The following is a 23812-nucleotide window of genomic DNA, read 5'->3' on the forward strand; positions in this document are numbered from 1 at the left end:
ACCAAAGACAAATGCAAGGCTGCCCAGAAATGTGTCTGAGAGTAAGAGAAGGAGGACTCAGAGACAGCACAGAATAAAACAGGTACAGCCTGGAGAATCTGTGATCCTGACAGAAGCTTAAAGAGGGGGCTTGTGGTGCTGGCTAAAGAGGCTCGGGGCTGTAAGAAAAGAATCTCTTTTGTTTGGGTCGTCCTGAGTTCAAGGAAAAAGAACTTTGTACACTACTTGTCAACACAAAAATACATGCCCATCATAATTTTCTCCTCCTAACCGGAGTGCCCACAACACCCTGAACCTGGCTAACCACTCAAATCAAAAAGGGGCAACTACAATGAGACTGAAATGCACACTTCTTTTTCTTCCTGTTCCATCTCAACCTATTACTGCATATGTCCCACTCCTGTCAACCATGCTGATCCTTAGCTTGCCTAAGCCTCTTCTCCCTCCTACCCAGCATGAGTAATTTCTTTTTAAAGTTATGTTTATTTTAAAAACGCTCCTTCAGCTTCAATGCTGATTAGGGAAAGAAGAACATTCCAGGAAGCTGCCTCCCAGTCAGCTTTTCAATAATTCTGAATGAAAAGACAGATTTTTGGAGAAGAGAGACGCAAGGAAAAAAAACAAAACACACATGACTCATTTTGACAGCAGATGCTCATTCTTCTTAACAAGCAAGTGCACGGTACAAGACTGAGCACATTTCTTACATCTGAGAGTGTTGCCAACCTTAAAGTACATTTATCTCAAAATATTGTTACCTCCTACATCCAGGAGTTAGCTAATTAACCCTGAATGTTGAATATATTATTAAAAAGGGTAGTGAAAAATCTCTAGACTTCTTGTGCGCATACCACCCACAAACCAATTTCTCTTTATTTTAATTTTTTAAAAAAATCTCACCATTTGCTTTCAAAGACAGCAAAATTTCTGCTCAAAGACACTTTTTATGGCCAAAGTGTAAACTCCTCTAAATAAAATGTTTTAATGCAAATTGTTGACACGGACCCTTGCCATGTATGGCATGAATGGTTGGTTCTGTGGTAACGATTAACCCAGACTTACCTCTACACTAGCATAGTCGCACATCGAACATTTGAATGGTTTCTCATGAGTATGTTTGTAACGGCGATGCCGAACCAACTCTCCACTGGTCACAAAGGCCATGTCGCAGTCTGGGCACTTGTGAGGGCGAGTACCTATATGTGTATAGCCAGAAAGGAGGGGGAAAATATTAAAGTTGAGTGATGAGCCAATGAAAACAAACGCATGCTAGCTTCGCTTTTATAAATTAGAAACTTTGGATTCATAATCTGAAAAACCTGAGATACTGTGGCAAATATTGTGTGCTTGAACTGAAAAGTTGCCACTTTTGTGTAAAACAGCCATCATATTACTAAAAAGAAAAGGAGTACTTGTGGCACCTTAGAGACTAACCAATTTATTTGAGCATGAGCTTTCGTGAGCTGTAGCTCACGAAAGCTCATGCTCAAATAAATTGGTTAGTCTCTAAGGTGCCACAAGTACTCCTTTTCTTTTTGCGAATACAGACTAACACGGCTGTTACTCTGAAACCCGTATTACTAAAGAGATTGACAAATTTTGAGGATGATCAAAAGGAACTAAATGAACGACCACATATATAGGTAGACAATACACAGTGTTTTGTTTTCTGATCCCATGGTCATTCCTAGAATCCAATCATTTAGCTAGGTGTTCTATGTGTAGAGTAAATTGGGAATATGGAAACATCTTTCCCATCCACTCACTTTGTTGAGAGTGGTGGCTTTATTTTTGTTCTCATTCCCATTCGCCATTAGGCAGGTACTTCAAGAAGCCTCTATAACAAAACTAAGTAATTGATTTCTATTTTTCCCTCTCCCATATAAACTTTATAATAATTTTGTATTGGTCCCTGTAGCGGGGTGGTCACCCGCTCTTGCCCTGAAGGGCTGAAAGGCCAGCCCTTGGGGAGGGCTGTGGGCTAGAAGCTGGGTTGATTGGGGAAGTAGCCACAGCTGGGCCACGCCCCAATCAAGGCCCAAATGGCCCTTATAAAGGCTGGGAGCCAGAAGCTTAGGCGGAGTCTCTCTCTGGCTAGAAAGAGACAGGCTGGCAGGGACACCTCACCTCACCTCACCTCACCTCACCTCACCTCACCTCACCTCACCTCACCTCACCTCACCTCACCTCACCTCACCTCACCTCACCAGGCAGGGCTGGGGAAAGGCCTCAGGAGCTGGAAAGCCCTAGGCCAGCAACGCTGCAGGGCCTGGTTCCAGGCCCATATAGGTATTGGGGTTGCAGAGGGGCAACCTGAGGGCGGATAAAGGCAGCCAGCCCAAACCCCTTGTTGCCTGTGATGACTGGCTTTTACACTGTAGTCTGCCCCAGGGTGCAGGGGCTAGACAGTGAATGGCAGTAGCCATGACTGAGGTGACGTGGAGATAGTGGGTGAGGGTTCCCCAGGGTGGGGAGATCCAGGGAGTGGGGCTACTGCCAGGGGGCAGCACACAAGGCAAGGGCACCGGGTCCTGGGAGGGACTGGGGCCAGTGGTAAGGCGGATCACTGGCCTGTGGAGGGTGCTCTGGGCTAGAAATCAAGCTAATTCCCAAGAACGACCAGCAGGAGGCGCCACCGGGTGAGTCCGAACCCTTACAGTCCCCCTCACACTCTTCTCTTGGAGGTTTCTGTCCCTTGTGTTCATCTTTGGCCCCGTACTTGTCCTGCTTCCACACAAGGAGTATCAGCATGGAACTGATGTAAGCTTAGGGCTTGAATCAACTTCTACTGAAGTCAAAGGGATTTTTCCAATAGCTTCAAAGGGAGCTGGATCAGGCCATTTGTCAAGTTATATCCATGTGCACACTGAGCTTCTCCACTGGCTCAGCAGGACAAAAAGCAAAGCTAACTGGGCTCATATCAGCAACACTGAGGTAACAGCACTGTGAAATCCTCTCCCTACAGGAATATCCTATGGGAGAAATTTTGAAGATAGAAGGGAGAGAAGGACTAATATGAAAGAGTGAATCCTATAAAATTCCTACTGTACAGGAAGTGTAACTATAACATTGTCTTTACTGATTGTACGGCATTAGCTCTGCATACAATACCTGTGTGAGTATTGAGGTGGTTCCTCAGCAGCGTGACTGTCCGGAAAGCTCTACCACAGAGATGGCACTTGTGTGGTCTTTCATCAGTGTGGCTTTTCATGTGGCGGTCCAAGTTAGAACGACGTGGACAAGTATAACTGCACAGCTCACACTGGAATGTCTTCTTTACACCTGGCCACAAAGCAAACCAGCTTTACTCTAATCAGCCCCGTACTCCACTGCAGGATACTATGTTAGGTGCAAGATTCCAATAGTTTTCCCTTGTTCCATGAAACTGTTACATGGAAAGTAATCTTGTGCAACTGAACTGTATTTTCTATTAGAAATAGAAGGCAGTGATAAGCTATTGTTTTAGGATTTTAATTAGCATGTCAATCATTTTCTTTCCTGCGCTGTCCTCACAAGACAAAAGGCTTTCCCATCAATAATCTAGATTTATAGTAAGAGAAAATCAAACACAAACACTGAATTCTTTTGCTGTCAGTTCTATCTGGTAATTGGTTAATAAAACAACAACACAGTTTCTGGGTTTTTATCATTTGGTATAAAACTGTTGATAAATACTAAAATTTCGGAAACAAACATCTACATGATCCAGTGAAATATAGTTTGTAGTCTAGTTGTACAGTAGCAACAACGTCAAAGCATCATATTCAAAGCAAAGTAAACCGCTACGTAGCACAGGAACAGAAGATGAAGGTTACTCTGAAAATGGAAGAACAGAGAGCTTCTACTTATGGCTTTAATAACAGAAGAAATTTTTTTACTAACACAAGGGCTTTAGTCCCAATACAGTCTAGCTGGGTTTGTCATTTTTTTCCACTTTCGTAAGTTCCCATTGTGACAAATACATTTTAAACAGAGCTACTTAAGAATAGTTAATTTACCTTTCTTTTTGATTTTTGTTGGTTTAGGGGGCTTCATGTTGCCCACCACCTTTTCTGCATTAACCTCAGACAGCAAACCCTCCTGCTGCTCCTCTTCAAAGTCATACACAGACACATCCACATCTTTGCCTTCCTCAGTATAGCGGAGCTTGCTCTTTTTGGTTTTCTTTGTTTTTTTGGCTGGTGGCTGATAGTCTGGATCTTTCTGCCAGTTGGGATCTTCCTGTGGCTGAAGTTCACCTTGTTCTAGTGTCTCCACCTCACCATTTGCACCTACTTTGACTACCTGGAACCCTTCCGGTAAAGGGAGCGTGTGACAGATCATAGGCTCTCCCTCCTGCAGGCCTCCTTTGGAAACCTCATTTTCATAGGCTCCCTGAAGCTCTTCCACAGAAGTAGTGGCCACTGGTACAGTCACTGGAACAGGTACTTGGACAAGCTGAAGCTCACCAAGGTTTATAGGCTGTTCTTCCATATTAACAACCTGAAGTGTTATTATCTGTGTGTCATCTACTGTAGCCTCTGCTTCCTGAGCTACTGTGCCTTCCATTACTTCAGTCTTCATCTGAAGAAGCGTTGGATCCAGCTGTTCCATCATCACCATCTGCACGCCACTGTTGACATCCTGCACTACTTCGCCCCCATCTGCCTGGTTCGGTGGCATATGGCAAGCATCCTCCTCCTGCCCACCTTCACGACGTCTTTGATAGGTCTTTCTTTCTTTCCCCTTAATGAAAGTTTCAGACTCCTCCCCAATAGCTTCGATTGTCTCGCTTTCCATTTTTCCTTCCTGCTGTAGAAACAAGAAAAGTATTTTACGGGATCACTTAGATGACTGTTTTGACAACAAGCAGTACAAATTGATGGGACAGAAGTTCAGACTGAAGACAAATGGTCAGACAAAAGGGACCCATTACATTCACTGACATTCTAACATGGAAACAAAGCAGAACTTTGGATTCACATTCTATTGACCTACTGTTGGTAACATAGCTTTAATACCAAAGTAGTAGTAGAACACAATCTGAAGTGAAACAACTACTGTGTCAGTTTCACAGAAGGAAGGGATAGGGGGAGGAGAGATTAAGTGATATCACGTTTCCTACTTCATACTTAAAAAAAAAATCTACAAATCCCAAAGGCAGGATGTACGCTGGTATTATTCATTGCTCATAAATTATTGCTTATGCATCTTATAGTCTCACTTTACACAGTTGCCAGCAATATCACAAAGGCAATCCTGAACTACTGATTTTTAGAAAGCATGAAAATAAAGTAATAACAATACGGTTGTAGCAAGCTTTTATTATGAAGCACAAGTATACACAGACTTGGAAATTTTATTTGGTCCTAAAACTGCAAGATTTATTCTTAAAACAGAAAGAAGATGTTTCTGCAAAATCTGAAGAAAAGTGCAACCTGTCTGAGAATTACAAGTCATTTAAAAAAAAAAATACCCCAAATGAAATTCTGATGAATTCACATTTGTCTCTCTCTAGCTCAAAAAAAAAAAAAAAAAAAAATTACTATGTTCCACGTCGTTCAATCTCTGTAAAAATTCATATGCAACCATATTTAAAGAAAACAGATGATTTAGTAACATTTGCTATGAATCGTTTGGGGGCCCAATCCTGTTCCTGTTAATGTAAAGGGATGTTCTGGACACTGACTTCAGTGGAAACTGGAAACTACATGCATTTGTGCATATTGCCCTCTACTGGCCAGCTGCAGCTTAGCAAGAACACAAGGATCTTCTACAGCTAACATCTTCCTTTGGCTCAAGTGGCCTGCATTTTTGGAGCTGCAGGATTGGAGTTCTAGGGGTTTATAATGGAGAGGTGCTCGCTTTTCTATACTTAAGGCTGCCACCAGTCATAGCAGAATGCTGATTTTGATTTCCCCTTGTAACTAAACAGATAATGTCATGCTTTCAAAATGTTTATAGCTAGATCTTGTTGGCAACAAGAACATTTCAGAATTTTTTAAAATAAAAATGTCTATGTAAACATAGCTCCTTTCTGAAATTTTTGTCCAATATTGCTCTGTTAAAAAACTCACTAGAATACAAAATTTCAAGCATTGGTAGATTTTGACAATGGCTTGTGCACAAGGTAGTTTTCAAGAGTAGAAATAATAATTTACGGTTTTTAAGAAATTGCCATTATTTGGAAACAAATCTCTGTCAAAGTCAATGGAGAAATATCATGGTCACACTGACTATATTCATCTACCAGTGAATCAGCTAGGGCTCTCCTTTAGAAAAGAGAAAGTAAATTCCAGAATCAGGTAAAATGACCCCTCAGTCTTGAGAGAGCATGCATGGGTCCGTTTTACAGGTGGGATAACATAGGGTCAAAGTTTAAATTAGTTTCCATATGAAGCCACGAATCAGGATCAGAATTCTGATCTCTGAGATGAGACCCCCAACACTAGACCAAAGCGTCTCTCAGAGTATTTAAAAACCCTACACTTAGTGAAGCCAGCTGATTGGGGCTTACAAAGGTGGCAAGATTTGTTAAGAGCTTTGGGACACTAAAGATGAAAGACTGTAAAGTAAATGCAAAGCATATTAGACACATTTTTATTTTGGGTAAAAGGCACAAATTTGTGGCTTGCTTGCCAGTGGTGCTGAGCACATTCGACTCCTATTTGATTTCAACGGGAACTGTTCAGCACCTCTGAATATCAAACCACTTAAACAGTTGCCTAAGTATGATTTAGATTAACTTTCTCTATCCATTTTGAAAAAATCTGTGTATACATGCATATTACGTGTGCACACACCACACACACACTGCTTGCCTCTATTCACATCTATTTTATTGCATCTTCAGATGTTCCTCCTTTCTTGGGTCTATTGATTATTCTCTCTAAGCACTTGTTGCTTTGACAATGTATCAACATCATGGTCTGCTCAAACTATGGTTCACCTGCTGGTGCATAACCTTTGACTTTCAGAATGTTTCTTGCAAACAGAAGTTGCAGTCTCCAGGGGGCACTGAATACCAGAAGTACTGATATTTTGCTTCATATATACTTCCACTTCCCTCTTTCCTAACACCAATCAGCAGTTCACTGTACAGTAGCCCACATGGACAAACATCTGAGAGAGACCTGAGTGCCTGATGCTGACTGGCAGTCTGCAGGGAGTCAGAACAGAGCTGTGTCTTTACCCCACAGTGGAGGTGTAAGAGCCTGGGCAAACTGTCTTCTAATCCAGGGGGTCTCAACCTTTTTCTTTCTGAGCCCTTGTGCAATAAAAACTCCACAGCCCACCGGTGGCACAACCATGTTTTTTCTGCACATCTAGTAGATAAAAAGCCAGGGCCAGTGCTAGGGATAGAAAGCAATGCAATTGCCTGGGGCCCCACGCCACAGGGGGCCCGGCAAAGCTAAATAACTCGGGATCTGGCTTAGCCCCAGGTGGTGGAGATTGAGCTTGGGCTTCAACCCCAGGCGGTAGGGCTCAGGCTTCGGCTTTCTGTCCTGGGCTCCACAAGTCTGACGTCTGCCCTGATCTCTGGTTTATTTTGGTAGACCCCCTTAAACCTGCTTGTGACCCCCCCCCCAAGGGTCCCCAGACCCCTGGTTGAGAACTGCTGTTCTAATCACCATTTATCCCAGGTATCTGGGTAGGGACATGGAAGGTTAAGAGATAAAAGGAGGCATCACTCTCTAAGTGAGAACTGGGTAAGCAGAGCAGGGCAGAAAAGCATGATAGGAGGACAGAGGAATAGGAAAAAAAGAAGAAATAGAGTAAGTGCCTTAGGGTTAATTAAACTGTATGTATTCACAAGTTGAATTTATTCTAATGCATTAGGGTAGAATACAAGTTTGCACAAAAGTCCTGTAAATCTATGTGTAAATAAGGAACAGTCCAAAAGCTTACTAAGTGACCTCACTGCCTTCTGAGTAGTGTAATATTGCATCAACAGAAGCCTCTGTTCCATTTGTACTTACTATCCAAGAAGAAAACCAAGATGCATGTATTTCTTCAACTCCTCTTCCTTTACTACAAATCTTACAGGTAAACATTATTATCCACCACCCCTTTCCAGGAAAGCAAAGGCTGAGAAACTGACTAAGAGAAAGTGGACACTCCAAAATTAAGTCAATTTAAGTTACGTCAATGTACAGCTGTTGCAGTAATAAAACTGCTTTTGCATGTCCACACTACACTCCTTGTGTCGGTGGTGCACATCCTCAATAGCAGCGCTTACGCTGACAGAGAGAGCAGTGCACCGTGGCATAGCTATGCCACTCAACTTGCCACCATCTAGCACAGGGTGTTTTGGGAAGGGTTTGCAATACCTCAAGGGGGCAAACAAATCATGCAGGGGTGACTGGGAACATGGTTTCAACATCTCATAATGTTTTGAACTTCTTTTCAAAAGCCCCACAAAGTTGTGTGTCTGCCATCTCTGTGAGAAGCATGGATCTTGCACAGCTCTGTACTATTCATGGAGCAGGTCCTCAAAGAATCAATCTTGAAGTACTTGCATGAAAGGAAAGTGATCAGGAACAGCCAGCATGGATTCACCAAGGGAAGGTCATGCCTGACTAATCTAATCGCCTTTTATCATGAAATTACTGGTTCTGTGGATGAAGGGAAAGCAGTGGATGTATTGTTTCTTGACTTTAGCAAAGCTTTTGACACGGTCTCCCACAGTATTCTTGTCAGCAAGTTAAGGAAGTATGGGCTGGATGAATGCACTATAGGGTGGGTAGAAAGCTGGCTAGATTGTCGGGCTCAACGGGTAGTGATCAATGGCTCCATGTCTAGTTGGCAGCCGGTGTCAAGTGGAGTGCCCCAGGGGTCGGTCCTGGGGCCAGTTTTGTTCAATATCTTCATAAATGATCTGGAGGATGGTGTGGATTGCACTCTCAGCAAATTTGCGGACGATACTAAACTGGGAGGAGTGGTAGATACGCTGGAGGGGAGGGATAGGATACAGAAGGACCTAGACAAATTGGAGGATTGGGCCAAAAGAAATCTGATGAGGTTCAATAAGGATAAGTGCAGGGTCCTGCACTTAGGACGGAAGAATCCAATGCACCGCTACAGACTAGGGACCGAATGGCTAGGCAGCAGTTCTGCGGAAAAGGACCTAGGGGTGACAGTGGACGAGAAGCTGGATATGAGTCAGCAGTGTGCCCTTGTTGCCAAGAAGGCCAATGGCATTTTGGGATGTATACGTAGGGGCATAGCGAGCAGATCGAGGGACGTGATCGTCCCCCTCTATTCGACATTGGTGAGGCCTCATCTGGAGTACTGTGTCCAGTTTTGGGCCCCACACTACAAGAAGGATGTGGATAAATTGGAGAGAGTCCAGCGAAGGGCAACAAAAATGATTAGGGGTCTAGAACACATGACTTATGAGGAGAGGCTGAGGGAGCTGGGATTGTTTAGCCTGCAGAAGAGAAGAATGAGGGGGGATTTGATAGCTGCTTTCAACTACCTGAAAGGGGGTTCCAAAGAGGATGGCTCTAGACTGTTCTCAATGGTAGCAGATGACAGAACGAGGAGTAATGGCTTCAAGTTGCAGTGGGGGAGGTTTAGATTGGATATTAGGAAAAACTTTTTCACTAAGAGGGTGGTGAAACACTGGAATGCGTTGCCTAGGGAGGTGGTGGAATCTCCTTCCTTGGAAGTTTTTAAGGTCAGGCTTGACAAAGCCCTGGCTGGGATGATTTAACTGGGAATTGGTCCTGCTTCGAGCAGGGGGTTGGACTAGATGACCTTCAGGGGTCCCTTCCAACCCTGATATTCTATGATTCTATGATTCTATTATGATGAGTATTGTGAGCACACCGCGCCTGATCCTGCAGTATTTGTAGAGCCGCCAGAGAAGTCGGGCAGAACAAGAAAATTCCTTGGAGGCTGTCTTGCTGTGGGACACAGAAAGAAACAATTCACATTTGTTATTGGCATTCATGGAGCAGCCGCAGACAGTGAAGCCCTGGTTCTGGACCCGAGAAACAAGCACTGACTGGTGGGATTGCATTGTTATGTGGGTATGGGATGACCAGCAGTGGCTGCAAAACTTTCAGATGTGCAAGACCATATTTCTGAAAGCGTGTGCAGAGCTCAACCCAGCCTTCTGGCGTAGTGACAAAATGAGAGCTGCACTGATAGTAGAGAAGCAAGTGGCATTTGTTGTGTGGACGTGTGCAACACCAGATTGCTATCGATAAGTCAGGAATCAATTTGGAGTTGGGAAATCCATCATGGGGGTTGCTGTGATGCAAGTGCGCGGGGCCATTCATCACATCCTGTTGCAAAGGACTATGACTCTAGGCAATGTGAAGGACATAGTGGATGGTTTTGCAACAATGGAGTTCCTGAACTGCAGTGGGGTAATAGATGGCATACATATCCCTATTTTGGCACCAAAAACCTTGCCACAGAGTACATCAACAGAAAGGGATACTTTTCTATGTTACTGCAAGCACTGGTGGATCACTGGGGATGTTTTACCATCATCCATGTGGGATGGTCAGGGAAAGGTGAATGATGCACGCATCTTTAAGAACACAGACCTGTTCAGAAAGCTGCAAGCAGGACTTTCTTTCCAGACCAGAGGATCACCATTGTGGATGTTGAAATGCTAGTAGTGATCCTGGGAGACCCAGCCTATCCTTTACTCTCAAGGCTCATGGCCACCTTGACAGCAGCAAGGAGCGCTTCATCTACAGGCTGCGGCGGTTCAGAAGGACACTTGCATGTGCCTATGGCCATTTGAAAGGCTGCTGGTGCTGCCTAGAGATTAGAACTCAGTGGGGGAAAAAAAATCCCAATGGCTATAGATGCCTGCTCTGTGTGTCATAGTATTTGAGAAACAAAGAGGGAAAAGTATCCGCTGGGGTGCAGGGTGGAAGTGAGCAGCCAGTTACCAGGGCTATAAGAAAAGCTCAACAGGGAGCTGTATGGCTCAGGGGGGTTTTGAAAGACTGATTTAATAGTGAGCTGCAGTAGTGTGTGTTGCTCTAGTGTGTGGTGTGTTGTAGTGTGCTCTGCCTGCCCCCCCCCCCTTTTTTTGCACCCCAGTATGACCCTGACAACGAGTGCTGTGTGTGTTCTGATACAACACTGGAAAAGCACCTATTGCTATTTTGCTCTGAATGACGACGTCAGACCCAGCCAGCCTATGCTGTGAACTGATAAAGATGAATATCAATGTTTCTACGTCTGGATCGGAGCTGTGCCTGCACAGCCTTTTCTCCTCACAGACCCAGGAGATCCACCACCTCCCATGTACTCCAGGCAGGAGCGTGTCTGCAGTGTGTAGCCTGAATGGTCAGCTGGGTAGGCACTAGGTGAGCTTTCCATGCCGAGCAAACAGGAAATGGAATTTCAAAAATTCACAGGGCTTTAACAGGGTAGGGGCATGTATCTGTGTACCTGGTCGCTGGGTAGCAGAGTTCAAAATGGTGACCAGAGCGGTCACGATGGGGCATTGTGGGACAACCTCCTGGAGGCCACTAAAGTCAACGTAAGTAACAAGTGTCTACACATAGGTGGACTTACTAAGTCGGCGTAATGGGCGAGTTACATTGGTGGGAGTGACATTTTAGTGTAGATGCTTATAGAGTTAGGTCAACATAAGCTGCCTTGCATTGACCTAACTCTGTAGCGCAGACCAGGCGTAAAAGAAGAATGTGTCCAATCCATATGTGTGTGGGAGAAAAGTGCCATGTCTTCCAGTACCAAGAAACATAATAAATTACAAAACTGTTTAGAGGGATACCCATTATGTCTAGGCCACATGGTACTTTCCCTTCTACCTCGACATTTAACTTAAGAGTTTCCTTGTTTTTACTAGTTTGTGTTCCTGTAAATACTTAGAATTAGGGTAAAATGAGCACAAATCAATCTGTTCCATCTGTACCTTTAATTTGTACTTAAGCATTTTAGGGTGGAAGTTTATTTAGTTTGTTTTTAAACTATGCTCTACCTATCACAAAGCTTCTTACAGCATGATACAAGATTATGTAGAAAACCCTATGAACTAATCCAGTTCAATGACCACTGTAATGGGAAATCTTACATGTACATAGAACTATTTGATTGGTACCTTTGCTGCTTCAAAATTCTTGGCAGTTGCCAAGAGCGACTAAGGCCTTGTCTACACGACAGTTTTGTTGACAAGTCAGCTTTCATCAACAAAACAGTGGAGGTGTAAACACTAATGCTGAGAAAACTCTCCTGCTTTGCTGACAAAATAAAACCACCTCAAGAGAGGCGTAGAGCTTTTTACAGCAAAGTTATATGGACAAAGTGTCAGTGTAGACACTGTGCTTGGTAATGCCTGTTCTGACAGCTCTGCTAAGCAGTTTGAACTCCACTGCTCTGCACCCAGGTACACAGGCATCCGCCCCTTCCCCTTTAGAAGCTCGGGAATTTTTGAGATTCCACTTCCTGTTTGCTCGGCATGGAGGGCTCATATCACATATTCCCAGCTGTCCATGATGGCTCCACGCAGCAAATGCTCTCCCATTTGGAGCGCACCTGAGTTGAAGGATCTGCTTGCACTGTGGGGGGAGGCAGCTGTGCAGTCCCAGTTCCACCGAAGGACCTTTGATACCTATGGGCAGTTTTCTCATGTCTTGCTGGATAAGGGCTACAAACAGGACACGTGTCAGTGCTGTGCAAAGATGAAGGAGCTAAGGCAAGTATACCAGAAGGCAAGGGAGATAAACTGTGACTCTCGTGCTGCACTGAAGACCTGCTGCTTCTATAAGGAGCTGGGCTCCATCCTTTGCAGTGACCCCACCTCCATCAGCTCTGTGGATACTTTGGTGTGGCTAGAGGTGGCAGACAGTGTACAGGAGGTTGAGCTAGAGGATCATGTGGAGCACAAGGCCGGGTTGCCCGGTGGTGTGGCGTGTCAGGACCTCTTTTCCACTCTGGAGGAGTCTAGCTAGTCTCAGCAGTCCGTCTCTGGCACACACAGATTCATAGATATTAAGGTCAGAAGGGACCATTATGATCACCTAGTCTGACCTCCTGCACAAGGCAGGCCACAGAATCTCACCCACCCACTCCCAAGAAAATCTCTCACCTATGTCTGAGCTACTGAAGTCCTCAAATCGTGGTTTAAAGACTTTAAGGAGCAGAGAATCCTCCAGCAAGTGACCCATGCCCCATGCCACAGAGGAAGGCGAAAAACCTCCAGGGCCTCTTCCAATCTGCCCTGGAGGAAAATTCCTTCCTGACCCCAAATATGGCGATCAGCTGAACCCTGAGCATATGGGCAAGATTCACCAGCCAGATACCCAGGAAAGAATTCTCTGTAGTAACTCAGATCCCACCCATCTAGCATCCCATCACAGGCCATTGGGCCTATTTACCATGAATAGTTAAAGATCAATTAATTGCCAAAATCACGTTATCCCATCATACCATCTCCTCCATAAACTTATCGAGTCTAATCTTAAAGCCAGATAGGTCTTTTGCTCCCACTGCTTCCCGTGGAAGGCTGTTCCAGAACTTCACTCCTCTGATGGTTAGAAATTAAACCTAGTCTAAACTTCCTGATGGCCAGTTTATATCCATTTGTTCTTGTGTCCACATTGGTACTGAGCTTAAATAATTCCTCTCCCTCTCCAGTATTTATCCCTCTGATATATTTATAAATAGCAATCGTATCTCCCCTCAGCCTTCTTTTGGTTAGGCTAAACAAGCCAAGCTCTTTGAGTCTCCTTTCATAAGACACGTTTTCCATTCCTTGGATCATCCTAGTAGCCCTTCTCTTTACCTGTTCCAGTTTGAATTCATCCTTCTTAAACATGGGAGACCAGAACTGCACACAGTATTCCAGGTGAGGTCTCACCAGTGCAGGAGAGGAGAGTCCTGGTAAGTGATATTTTCGAGTTGATGCTGCTCAGTTATATGAGGTAGAGCTGTCATTTGCTCACTATATTCTAGAAGTGGGTGACGGGATAGAAATGTACAAGACTAGCAGTGTTTGAGTGTGTTCCACATTTCCTGTGCAGCTAAGCAGTGTGGCGGAACTGTATGTTAATGTACTTGTGCAGGAACCAAAATGGGCAACCAGCATAGGGACCGGGTTTGCAGCCACATGCATGCAAGAGATGCACTCTTGCTACCTCTTAGAAGTGAGATATCAGCTTCAATGACCCCCGCCTGTGGAAAATGGCAACAGAATTATCCCTAGTCACCTGCAGTGATCCCCTTAAAAAAACCACCTAGACCCTTTGCCCCATCTTGAACGCCCAACCTACTCCTCCCTGGGGCCAAACTCACCATGTTTAGTGTATTCGCCAACATGCGTGCTTGCCAAGAGAGAGAGAGAAAGTGATCTGTATATTAAAATAGGTGTATTTTACTATAATGATTCAATGATGTGTTTGAACTAACAATCATGCTTCTGTGTATTGTCTGTTGTGCTTCTCTAGATGTAGCCTTCAGGGGAACCCCCTACACACCTGCAGAGAGCCTCTACCAGATAAGGTTGCGACCAAGGCGGAGCAAGGAGGGAGTTCTGCGAGGTGCTCCAATTCTCAGAGGCCAAAAAAAGAGAATACAGGGAGTGGAGAGAGACCCTGAAGGAAAAATTTAAAATAGAAAGGCAGGACAGAAAAGAGAGTGAGGAGTGCATTGTAAAGCGCCAGGAGCAGATGATAAAAGTGACGGAGGAGCAAACAGAGATGTTGAAGTCCCTAATCACACTCCAGGCAGAACAAGTGTGCTTGCCCCTCCCCTACAGTTAATATAGAACTGCTGTCCATGCCCCTCCCTAAACTCCTCCGATACATTCCTTGTAACTTCCTGGAATATCTTGGTACCCCATTCACTCCACCCCAGGACAGTTTCCTAAAATGACAGCTGGACTTACACACAACTATGAGAGCCCACACTGCCCTGCACTCTTATCTCCCTTTCCACCAAGCATTTTGTGTGTGTTGTTAACAGGTATTTAATAAAAACAAACTCTCTGAAACATAAGCAATCTTTATTTATCTCCTACATGTGATGGTTGCTGCTGATAGTAATAATAGCGCCAGTTTGATCATTTGCTGCCTACAAATCCCATTCAGGAATCATTACAATTTTCACGCAAGGTGGCAACTTAAAGCATAGCAGAGTGTTGTATGGGAAAAAAAAAAAACACTACTAGTGCTCATTGTCAAAATGTTGCCTCAAGACATCCTGATTTGAATTCCCCCATAATGCCCCTAACAGCCCTGGTAGCTAGCTGCTCAAATTCAGCAGCCAGACAATCCACCTCCATGCTACAACCTGGAGGAAACTCTTCACCCTTAGCCTCACAAATATTAGTGTGCATAGCAGGCTGCTATGACCATGGTAATATTTTCCTCATTTAATTCAAATCGGTCATAAAGGCAGCATCAGCATGCTTTTAATCTGCCAAAGACACATTTCATGGTCATTCTGTACCTGCTCAGCCTACTGTTGAAGCACCCCTTCCTGCTGTCCAGGTTTCCTGCGTAAGGCTTCATGAGCCATGGGAGTAAGGGGTACCCAAGGTCTCCCAGAATCACTATGGGCATTTCAACATCTTCCACTGGAATCCTCTGGTTTGGAAAAAAGAAGTCCCTGCTTGGAGCTTTCTGTACAGGACAGTATTCCTGAAGATGTGTGCCTCATGCACCTTTCTGGACTATCCCGCATTGATGTCAGTGAAACGCCCACGGTGATCCACAAGCGCCTGCAACACCACAGAAAAGTGCCCCTTTCTATTGATGTGCTTGGTCTCAAGATGGTCTGGGGCCAAAATTGGAATATGCGTGCCATCTATTGCTCCACCGCAGTTAGGGAATCCCATTGCCACAAAGTCATCCAATATTTCACATACACTGCCAAGAGTCACAGTCCTTTGTAGCAGGATGCGATTAATGGTCCTGCACACTTATGTTACCGCAGCCCAAGGGTAAACTTCCCAACTCCAAACTGATATGTGACTGACCAGTAGCAGTCTGGAGTTGCCAGCTTCCACAGCGATCACCATGCGCTTCTCCAAAGAGAGGGCAGCTCTCATTTTGGTATCCTTGGGTCGCAGTGCTGGGGCAAATTCCACACCCAGTTCCTGGAAGGTGGCTTTCTGCATCTGAAAGTTCTGCAGCCACTGCTCGTCATCCCAGACTTGCATAATGATGCAATCCCACCTCTCAGTGCTTGTTTACAGAGCCCAAAAGTGACAGTCCACTGTGTACAGTTGCTCTGGGAATACCAAAAGTAATCTGGCGGTGTTTCTTTCCATGGCACATTGCAGGTCAGGCAACCCTGATTCCTGTTGAGACTGGGTGTTCTAGATATACTGCATGACTATCCGTGATGTGTTCGTAACAGTGACCACAACAGTAGAAAGCAGCGTGGGATCCATCCTTTCAGACAAAGATGGTGGGCGCACAGTAATTGCGGGCCATTGAAAAATGCAGCGAAATGCAGCTGGAAGCCCATGGAATGCTGAGATGGGAAGAACTACATCATGGGACACTGAACCCGTACCCATGATGCAGACAGAGGGGGATTCATAGACGGGTGATAAAAATTATTAGACAGGAAAAGACTTCATGTGAAGAGAGATTTCACAGATTGAGACTGCTCAATTCAGATAAAAGATGAGAGGTACAGTCAGAGTGAGTGGTTCACAGAGAAGGTAAATCAGGTGGTGTTGGTCACGTTGTAGCACATCGAAAATCTTAAGGTATGTCGACACTGCACTTAAAAACCTGTGGCTGGCCCATGCCAGCTGACTCAGGCTTGTGCAGCTTAGGCTATGAGGCTGTTTAATTGTGGGGTAGATGTTCGGGCTTGTGCTGGAGCTTGGGCTCTAGGATCCTGCGAAGTGCAACGGTCCCAGAGCTCGGGCTACAGCCACTATTAAACAGACCCTTAGCCTGAGGGCCAGCCGTGGATGTCTAATTGCAATGTAGACATACCCTCAGGCTACAACATGGCAACCTAATACGGGAGGTAGCTTGCACTTCAGCTAATGTTAAGAAGGCTTTTCAACAGTGTTAAGCTAACACAGTTGAGCAATCATGACTGAAACACACCCCCTTTTTGCCCACCAAGACGGGGTCTCATAACTAGGGGTCTAAAAATTCACGGCCATGAAATTTAGTCTCCCTGTGAAATCTGCTCTCCCACACGAAATCTGGTCTCCGGCTGCAGAGCGGAGAGCAGCGGCTGCGAGCCAGACATCCAGCTCTGAAGCCAGCACCATTGTCAGCCGCAGCGCAGAAGTACGAGTGCCACGGTACCGTGAGGAGGTTTTGCCACCCTTACTCCTGTGCAGCTGCTGGCAACGGCACTGCTTTCAGAACCGGGCACTACTCTCCTGCTGCCCAGCTTCAGGCAGCACCACTGCCAGCAGAGGTACAGAAGTAAGAGTGGCAATACCACAGCCCCCTAAAAGGCTTGCATCCGATTTTTGGGTCAGGGCTCCCCATCTGAGAAATGCAGCGGAGAAATCACACATTTTTCGTGGATTGGTCACAACATAAATAGCAAATTTTGCAGATGTGTAACACAAAATGTGTGATTTCTTTGTGATTTAAGTAGACCCCCTACTCATAACACAAGATCAAGGGGATGGTAAAAAAAACCCTGAAAAGCAGCGAATTTAATACTGAAAGTGACTTAAAAAAACCAGGTTTCAGAGCAGCAGCCGCGTTAGTCTGTATTCGCAAAAAGAAAAGGAGGACTTATGGCACCTTAGAGACTAACCAATTTATTTGAGCATAAGCTTTCGTGAGCTACAGCTCACTTCATCAAATGCATCCACTGAAGTGAGCTGTAGCTCACAAAAGCTTATGCTCAAATAAATTGGTTAGCCTCTAAGGTGCCACAAGTCCTCCTTTTCTTTTTGCGGATTCAGACTAACACGGCGGCTGCTCTGCAACAAAAAGAAGATACACCCTCAAGGCACGGGACAGGACAGGAACAGCAGTCCCCTGCTATTCCCCAGCCTTCCTCTTGTCTAGAGCAGGAAAAAAGATGTTTCTTCAAAACACGTTAGCACCTTCAAGTGTTGCTAGCTGGTCCTAGTCATACCTAGGGGCTGCCCCCTTGTTACTCACCATTTACAGCAGGTACCTTCAGGCTTTTAAACAACAATTAATACTATAACCAACATTTTTTAAAGAACGTCCGTTCCCCCTCAAATTGAGACAAGGTCTGTAGGGTTTCTTGCACCTTTCCCTGAAACATTTGGTACTAGTCATGCTCAGAGGCAGTATGTTTTTTGAAAAGCAAGTTTGCAAGCCAGAAAATTCCAAGTTAACGTGAAATCAATGAAATAATCAAAAATGTATGGAAGTTAACCTAAACTTAGCTCCACCAACTTTTTATTCTTGTCCATTATAGTTAATCTGTGCTTCCCCAATGTACTTATCACTGTAATATATGGACACATAACCAGATCCCTTAATAGCAACATGCACATCTTTGTTGACTATCTACGCACTAACACAGGGATCAGCAAAGTTTGGCCCCCTGGCGGGCCAGGCCAGTTTGTTTACCTGCCACGTCCACAGGTTCGGCCAATTGCACCTCCCACTGGACGCAGTTTGCCGCTCCAGGCCAATGGGGACTGTGGGAAGTGGCGCGGGCCAAGGGATGTGCTGGCCGCTACTTACCGCAGCCCTCATTGGCCTGGAGCAGTGAACTGCGGCCTGTGGGAGCTGCGATCGGCCAAACCTGCGAATGCGGCAGGTAAACAAACTGGCCTGGCCCAGCAGGGGGCTTACTTTGGCGGGCCGCAGGCCAAACATTGCCGATCCCTGCACTAACATATGCATACCCAGCCACCTCTTACTAGGGCCCTACCAAATTCACAGCCATGAAAAACGCGTCACGGACCATGAAATCTCATCTCCCCATGAAATCAATCTTTTGTGTGCTTTTACCCTCTACTATACAGATTTCACAGGGGAGACCAGCATTTCTCAAATTGGGGGTCCTGCCCAAAAGGGAGTTGCAGGGGGGGTCACAAGGTTATTTTAGGGAGGAGGGGGGAGTAGCAGTATTACCACTCTTACTTCTGCGCAACTGCCTTCAGAGCTGGGTGGCTGGAGAGTGGCGGCTGCTGACTGGGCCCAGCTCTAAAGGCAGCAGCATAGAAGTGAGGGTGACAATACCATACCATGCCATCATTACTTCTGCGCTGCTGCTGGCTAGCTGCCCAGCTCTGAAGGCAGCAGTGCTGAAGTAAGGGTAGCAACAATGCAAACCCCCTCCCCAACTCCTTTTTGGGTCAGAACCCCTACAATTACAACACTGGAAATTTCAGATTGAAATAGCTGAAATCATGAAATTTACGATTTTTAAAATCCTGATTGAAATTGACCAAAATGGCGTGAATTTGGTAGGGCCCTACCTATTACATACAAACAACTTGTTCTCCAACTCACTCTCCTTTGATGAGCTAGACGCATCACTTTGTACCCTCCATACTGACTCAAAGACCTTCCCTGCAAAAGCTTATTTATTTCCATTTAAGTCAACATGCCACATTATATTATATATATTACACACACACACACTTTATTATCCACAAGCAGTTCACAACCACCCTCTACACCTATCATTCCACTGGAAGTCTCAAGGCACAAATCAACCCCTCCTGCACTTTGTATTGTAAGACCAGTATTCTTATTTACCTTCCTGTGTAGGTCCTACACTCCTTCACCTATATACACCGATGTATTTGCCTTGACCTCTACCCTCTCTATAAAGACTATATTTAAACTGGACCCAGAGTGTCTAACTCAGATATTAAACAGTTTTATCCATTCTACATAGAGACTAATTGAAATGTTTTACATTGCCCTGCTAGTAATTTAAAACATTGGACAAATTGCGACAATGCTTCTAGACAGATATCTACGTTACCAGGAGGGTTCACAGAATAACAGAGTATGACACAGTTAAAGTACTTCCACTCTATATTTGCAATCTTCACAATTTGTCATGTCATTAGACACACATTTTAACTTTGAGGTTTCTTGGCTTTCACACATTTGTGAGGTATTTACAAGCTTAATTCCATCTTAATGTTTTTCTCTGGATATTAATAATACAAATGGAAATATGTCAGAGTTTTAAATCATGGGAATACTACATTTCTCATACACAAATTAGAGTAAAGAAAAGGAGTACTTGTGGCACCTTAGAGACTAACAAATTTATTTGAGCATAAGCTTTCGTGAGCTACAGCTCACTTCATCGGATGCATTTAGAGAATCATCCTACAGCCATTCCAATCAATGGCAATACTCCTACTGACTTCAATATTTCAGGATCAAGCCTTTGTATGAACAGTCCTTCACAACAGGAGTTCTCAACCAGAAGTTCAGGGCCCCATGGGGGGGCCGCGAGCAGGTTTCAGAGGGTCCGCCAAAATAAACCAGAGAGCAGGGCCAGCATTAGACTCACTGGGGCCCACGGCAGAAAGCTGAATCCTGAGCCCCACTGCCTGGGGCAGAAGATGGACCCTGAGCAACTTAGCAACGTGGGGTTCCCTGTGGCATGGGGCCCCAGCCAATTCTCTGCTTGCTATCCCCTAACGCTGGCTCTGGCTTTTAATCTACTGAAAAACAGTAGTGGTGGCATGGAATTTTGATAGCATGTTGGGGGAGCCTCAGAAAGAAAAATGTTGAGAACCCCTGCTTCAGAACACCAGCCAATTTTGAAGCATCCATGCAAAACCCTGGCTAGTTTCAAGACTCTTGCTCACTGTGGGCAAGGGAAGCTCTGCTGTGACAGAATAAAGGCAGGATTCTATTACATCTGAAATTTCTATTTCTTCTGCTAAGTAAGTCCAGAGAAGAGAAAGATGCAGGAGAAAGAAATGCTAATAGCAAAAAAACAGTTGCTGAAATACACAATTAATAAATATGTCCTTAATATAAACTTCAAGAACTTTGTGCTGAATGTTTCAGCAACGAGGGGGTAAAGAAGCTACAAAATATTTATTTTTCCATTGAGTTTTCCCATGTGACAGGACCTATCATACAAAATTAGCCAAGTGTGAAATATCCATTCTGTTTTGGTGAGCAACAACATTAAGAGATTTATTAGCAGCAACACAAGCTCAAACTAGAGAATTAAGCCTGTTTCCCCTAATTGCACCCAGACCTTTTTTCCTAGTTGAACTAGACAGAAGTTTCCTTCTGGGAGCAATGCAGGACATAGTTAATAAAACAAAACATTTCATGGAAAGCTTTCTTCCTCAGAAAACCTTGTCAGAGTTTAACACCTACTGACTGTAGGCATTCAGATTACCACAGATAGACAAGGGGGCAAACAGTGGTGAAATAGCAGGAACAACATTAATATCTGCACTAGTCTTTCCTGCACTAGACAAAAGAGGAAATTCCTGTTCAGAAACACTATTTAATGGTAAAATAAAATGTGGCCTTGAGACAGACGCCTCCAAGGAACAACTTTTACTGCACACAAGTTTTTAGTCACCAAAACTAGACTGTTACTTGTACAAGGATTTTGAAGGAAAGAACTGTATAATACCAAAATAGCAGAATTTCCATATCCTTGTCACTATTCTAGAAATTAGAGATGGAAGCGACTCATTAAGGTCCACCAATTTAACTCCTTAGCTCTACAAGATATAAATAATTAAATCCCATACTTCAGGGTATCAGCAGAATGTAGCATGAAGACAGCAAGGAATTTCAGCTCTTCACAATTGGACAGATCAAAGTTGGGTTCTTTTCACAGTCATCTGATGCATGAGTTAGTGGCCAATACATCAGAGGATATTAGACTTGAAAGAATCCATGTGCTATAAATCCTAGGACATATTCAAACTATACTGTGTAATGGGAACAAGCTCTCTCTGAGTTTGAGTCCTGACCTCTTCTAAATAACGTCTGAATGTCAGTCTTCTTTAAAAAAAAAAAAAAAAAAAAAGAACAGGAGCACTCCTGTTCTTTTTGCGGATACAGACTAACATGGCTGCTACTCTGAAACCTGTCAGTTTTCTTTTGCTATCCCTTCTCTTCGCGTTTGTGTTCCTGACTCTTCTGTACTTCTACCTGGCTACTTTATTCTTTTCACGTCTGGCTGCTCTTCACTCAGCACTTGATGTCAAAACAAATATTCCAGAATGGAACTGATGAATAGTCCTGGTAAAACAATTTAAACAGGAAGGAGAGAAGTGTTCTCAGAATGTCTTATGTTTGCTTAATAAAAGAACTGCATAGTTCCACATCTCTCATCATGATGAACAGAATGAGAATAACCCAAGGGCTCCTATGGTGCTCAAGCAACAAACCTGCAACACAACTGTAACCTTTTAGTGAGTACAATATTAATTATTCCTCATTCTTTTTGCTAAGCAGAAAACATGGCGACTACTGAAAAATACACAACTCATTGCTCCTTAGGACTTACCACAATATTAAATTGGCCATCAAATATGGAGTCTTTTCAGTCCAGCACCAGCAAATCCTGGAGAATTTTAACTATGCATCAGGTTTCACTCTACCTTGTGCCACGGAATCCCAAATCCACTTAACATGAGGGCACTTCCTTTCAGCATCAGATTAGTGCAAACTAGAAAATACTGCCCTGCCACATGCTGCAAAAGCAGTATGTAGTAATATCAGGTCCACAACCTCCTAAAATTCTATTAATGGAATAACAAAATCAGCTGTAGCATAATTTATTATGCTTTTTTTATTGTTGGGATAAAGGAGCTTCAAGTTTAGAGATGTAAGTCACAGAGACCAATTGTAAAGTTATCCTCACTTCAAGTGGGCTTCAAGTACTCAGATTTACATAATTTTTCAATTGAAACATTTTTTCAATTTAAGAGTCTGGTCATAATTATGATTAAAAACAGGTGAATTAGTTCTCTTATTCTGTGCAAGCAAAATTACAGGTATGCATGTATGCAGAAAAAAACTCACATTTCTACAAACATACACAAAATGGAGGCACCTAATAGCAACGCCATATGATTCATTCTAAAACTGGCTTAAAACAGGCTTAAAATATAAATTTCTGCTTTCAATAAAAGTAGCTGGCCTATCAGTGTGAAGTTTCACAGTTTTTATGCCCTTTGAAATGTCTAACAGACTGTCCAGTTTCTGTTCTATTTAAAATTTACTAAGTATTTGAATCTGCACCCTGGCTGAAAATTTTCTTTGACAGTCTCACTTTTCACTGTTGTTGGTATCTCTTCAAAAGCATCACCTATCCATATAAAACTTGATAAGCAGATGAATCCGGAGTAGAAATAGTGCAATGTGTAGGGTTGTTTTGTTTGGTTTTCAAAGAAAGCCGGATTTAGGATCTTTTTTGCCCCTATTCGATCACAAGGGAGTTTATGTGATGTACACACAAGCCTGATTGGCAGGGATGGTGAGGTGTTCAGGTGCATGCAAGCCTGATGGCAGAGGTCAGGAACAAGATACCTTCTTTTGTGTCAGGAATCACACTTTTCTCTCAGATTCTAAAGGGCTGATGCACAGCTGCTGCTGGGTAAAATATTCTCCATCAGCAGTTATACTTCTACCTCCCTCCTCCCCAAGTCCTACTACTTCTAAGCCTCTACCATTTCCTAACATTGGAAAAAAAAAAACCTAGCAAATATTTTAAAAAAACAACCACCAACTTTTTTATGAAGCAGTCAGGGGTTTCTATACACGTTATATGAGGCAAAGCCACAAAAAAGAAAATGAAAAGTTAGGGTACCTAACAGTACAAACCCTCTACTCCTCCAACCAAAAGTGCACACCTGACCATTACAACAACTACTGTGTATCACAAGCCACACAACTTTAACTTTCCCTCCTCGACA

At 43.9% G+C, this 23812-nt stretch overlaps 1 protein-coding gene across 3 annotated transcripts in view; it reads right to left on the reverse strand.

Moving 5' to 3' along the window:
• CTCF (CCCTC-binding factor) overlaps positions 1-23812 on the reverse strand; it is a 58703-nt gene that overhangs the window by 13809 nt on the left and 21082 nt on the right. Inside the window, exons 1-4 of one of the 3 annotated variants that reach the window (XM_077831005.1) lie at positions 8310-8430; positions 3999-4791; positions 3112-3282; positions 1063-1196 (exon numbers count right to left, since the gene is read on the reverse strand). In XM_077831005.1, the coding sequence (XP_077687131.1) occupies positions 1063-1196; positions 3112-3282; positions 3999-4779 (1086 nt within the window). In that variant the 5' untranslated portion in view covers positions 4780-4791; positions 8310-8430. Of the gene's footprint in view, positions 1-1062; positions 1197-3111; positions 3283-3998; positions 4792-8309; positions 8431-23812 lie in introns of those variants that run through there. The other 2 variants (XM_077831004.1, XM_077831006.1) reach the window with 2 other exon arrangements.

The sequence above is a fragment of the Eretmochelys imbricata genome, chromosome 12 (genome assembly GCF_965152235.1).
Source record: "Eretmochelys imbricata isolate rEreImb1 chromosome 12, rEreImb1.hap1, whole genome shotgun sequence".
Taxonomy (NCBI): domain Eukaryota; kingdom Metazoa; phylum Chordata; order Testudines; family Cheloniidae; genus Eretmochelys; species Eretmochelys imbricata.